Genomic DNA, 2327 nt, shown 5'->3' on the forward strand with positions numbered 1-2327 from the left:
CACCCGCCTCGGCCTCCCAAAGTGCTGGGATTACAGGCGTGAGCCACTGCACCCGGCCCGCCTATTTTATTTTTATAGAGATGGGGGGTATCACTATGTTGCCCAGGCTGGTCTGGAGTTCCTGGCCTCAAGCAATCCTCCTGTCTTGGCCTCACAAAGTGTTGGGATTACAGGCGTGAGCCACCATGCCCAGCCCATTTTCATTCGTTTGATGAAAGATCTTTAATCTTTAAAGATCTCCGAGATTATTAATCTAATCACTCCTACAGAGTCCCTTTGGCTATGTCAGGCAAAATATTCATGAGTTCTGGAGACTGGGACATGGATGTCTTTGCAGAAGTAGGGAGTTTTTCTCTACCTGCCACAGATGGGGTAGTCAGGGAAGGCCTCTCAGAGGAGGTGACTTTTGACCGGAAACCCAAGTGGAATCCACAGGCAAGCCCAAGGCTGTTTCTCTCTCCTTCAGGGCCTTGCTGCCTTCCTTGCCCACTGTTCAGTTAAATCTCCCCAGAGCCGCTCACACCTTATTGGTGTCTATCGTCAACGAGGCTGACGTCTGGGAAGGTTTGCAGGAATGCTAACCTGAATGGATTCTACTGTCCCACTGCAGGCGGAACGCCCGCCACCCACCCTGGCATCCCTGGGCCTGTGATGTCCCCTGGTTCAGCCCTGACTCCAAGGTAGTGGGGATCTGTGGTGTTTGTGTCCTTTGGGTCAGGGCTGAGTCCTCACTGGATCTCATCTAATTGAAGGGAGGAGTCTTCATTTCTTTTTCTTTTTTCTGAGATGGAATCTCGCACTGTCGCCCTGGCTGGAGCACAGTGGCACAATCTCGGCTCACTGCAGCCTCCTGGGTTCAAGCAATTCTCCTGCCTCAGCCTCCGAAGTAGCTGGAATTACAGATGCCCACCACCATGCCCAGCTAATTTTTTGTATTTTTAGTAGAGATGGGGTTTCACTATGTTGGCCAGGCTGGTCTCGAACGCCTGACCTCATGATCTGCCTGCTCATCCTCCCAAGTAGCAGGAATTATATAGGTACCCGCCACCGTGCCCAGCTAATTTTTGTATTTTCAGTAGAGCTGGGGTTCCACCATGTTGGCCAGGCTGGTCTTGATCTCCTGACCTCAAGTGATCCACCTGCCTTGGCCTCCCAAAGTGCTGGAATTACAGGTGTGAACCATGGTGCCTGGCTGGAGTCTTCATTTCAATTAAGATTTTTTTTTTTTTTTTTAAACAAGGTCTTGCTCTGTTGCCCAGGCATCAAGGCAGTGGTGTGATCACAGCTCACTGCAGCCTCAACCTCCTGAGCTCAAGCGATCCTCCCCCTCAGCCTCTCGAGTAGCTGGCTCTATGGGCTGGCAGCATCACACATGGCTAATTTATTTCACATTAATTTTTTAGAGACGGGGCTCACTATGTGGCCTGGGCTGGCCTTGAGCCCCTGACCTCAAGCCATCCTCCCACCTTGACTTCCCAGTAACTGGGATCACAGGTGAGATCCACTGCACCCAGCCCAACCAGAAATTCTTTTCTATTTAAACAATAAGACATATCTCACAGTCACAGTTCAGTAAGCCCCACACAGTGGTAAAGGAGAGTATATCCCCGTTTCCCAGCTAGAGAAACGGAGGCTCAGAGGGTAAAGTCGGTCATCTGAGGTTGCCCAGCAGCTCAGAAGGAGCAAGGCAAGGATGCCAACCCAGGCTGGGCAGACCCCACCCACCCTCAAAACAGGTGTCCTGGGGCGTAGGGTGTCGAGGACCCTGGGTCCTGTCTGGGGGCAGCGGGAAGCCCTCACTGCTTGCCGGGGGTCATTGGGGTAGTGGCAGGGAGGCTCCAGTCACTCAATTCCCCGTAGTCTGTGAGGTCCTGAGCTGCCACTTGGATGTAGTACCTGGCTTGGGGCCGCACAGCCCTGAGGATGAAGGACGTGGCTTCAATGGGCCCCACCTGGGAGAAGAGAGAGCGTGAGGTCACAGGTCACTGGAATGAGAAGATGGAGATGATCCGCTGTGCACAGAACCACACAACGGAGCCTGCTGTCCTCCCTGCCCACTGCAGGCTGCCATCCAGGACTCTGTGCCGCCCCACCCCAAATAGCAGGATGAGCTCCTCCCAATCATGGACTGTCCCTGCCTGGCCCCCAGAGCCCCCTGTTTCATGAATCCTTCCTGGACCACACTAGCCCCGCAGATGTCTCACCTCTGAGAGACTTTGTTCATCAGGACACCCCTGATCCCCTATGATCCTCCCCTTTCTCCTCCTCAGGACTAAACAGGACCTCTGGGATAGGACCCCATGCCTCCCTTTGTCCCTGGTCTTACT

The 2327-nt window shown here is 53.5% G+C and overlaps 1 protein-coding gene across 1 annotated transcript in view; it reads right to left on the bottom strand.

Annotated features, from left to right (window-relative positions):
• Positions 1-1380: 1380 nt before the first annotated feature.
• Positions 1381-2327, bottom strand: part of EBI3 (Epstein-Barr virus induced 3) — an 11163-nt gene continuing 10216 nt past the window's right edge. The window contains exon 5 of the mRNA XM_017507376.2: positions 1381-1952. Within this exon, the coding sequence (XP_017362865.1) occupies positions 1797-1952 (156 nt within the window). The 3' untranslated portion in view covers positions 1381-1796. The remainder of the gene's footprint in view (positions 1953-2327) is intronic.

This window comes from Cebus imitator, unplaced genomic scaffold (assembly GCF_001604975.1).
Source record: "Cebus imitator isolate Cc_AM_T3 unplaced genomic scaffold, Cebus_imitator-1.0 Scaffold375, whole genome shotgun sequence".
In the NCBI taxonomy this organism is placed as follows: domain Eukaryota; kingdom Metazoa; phylum Chordata; class Mammalia; order Primates; family Cebidae; genus Cebus; species Cebus imitator.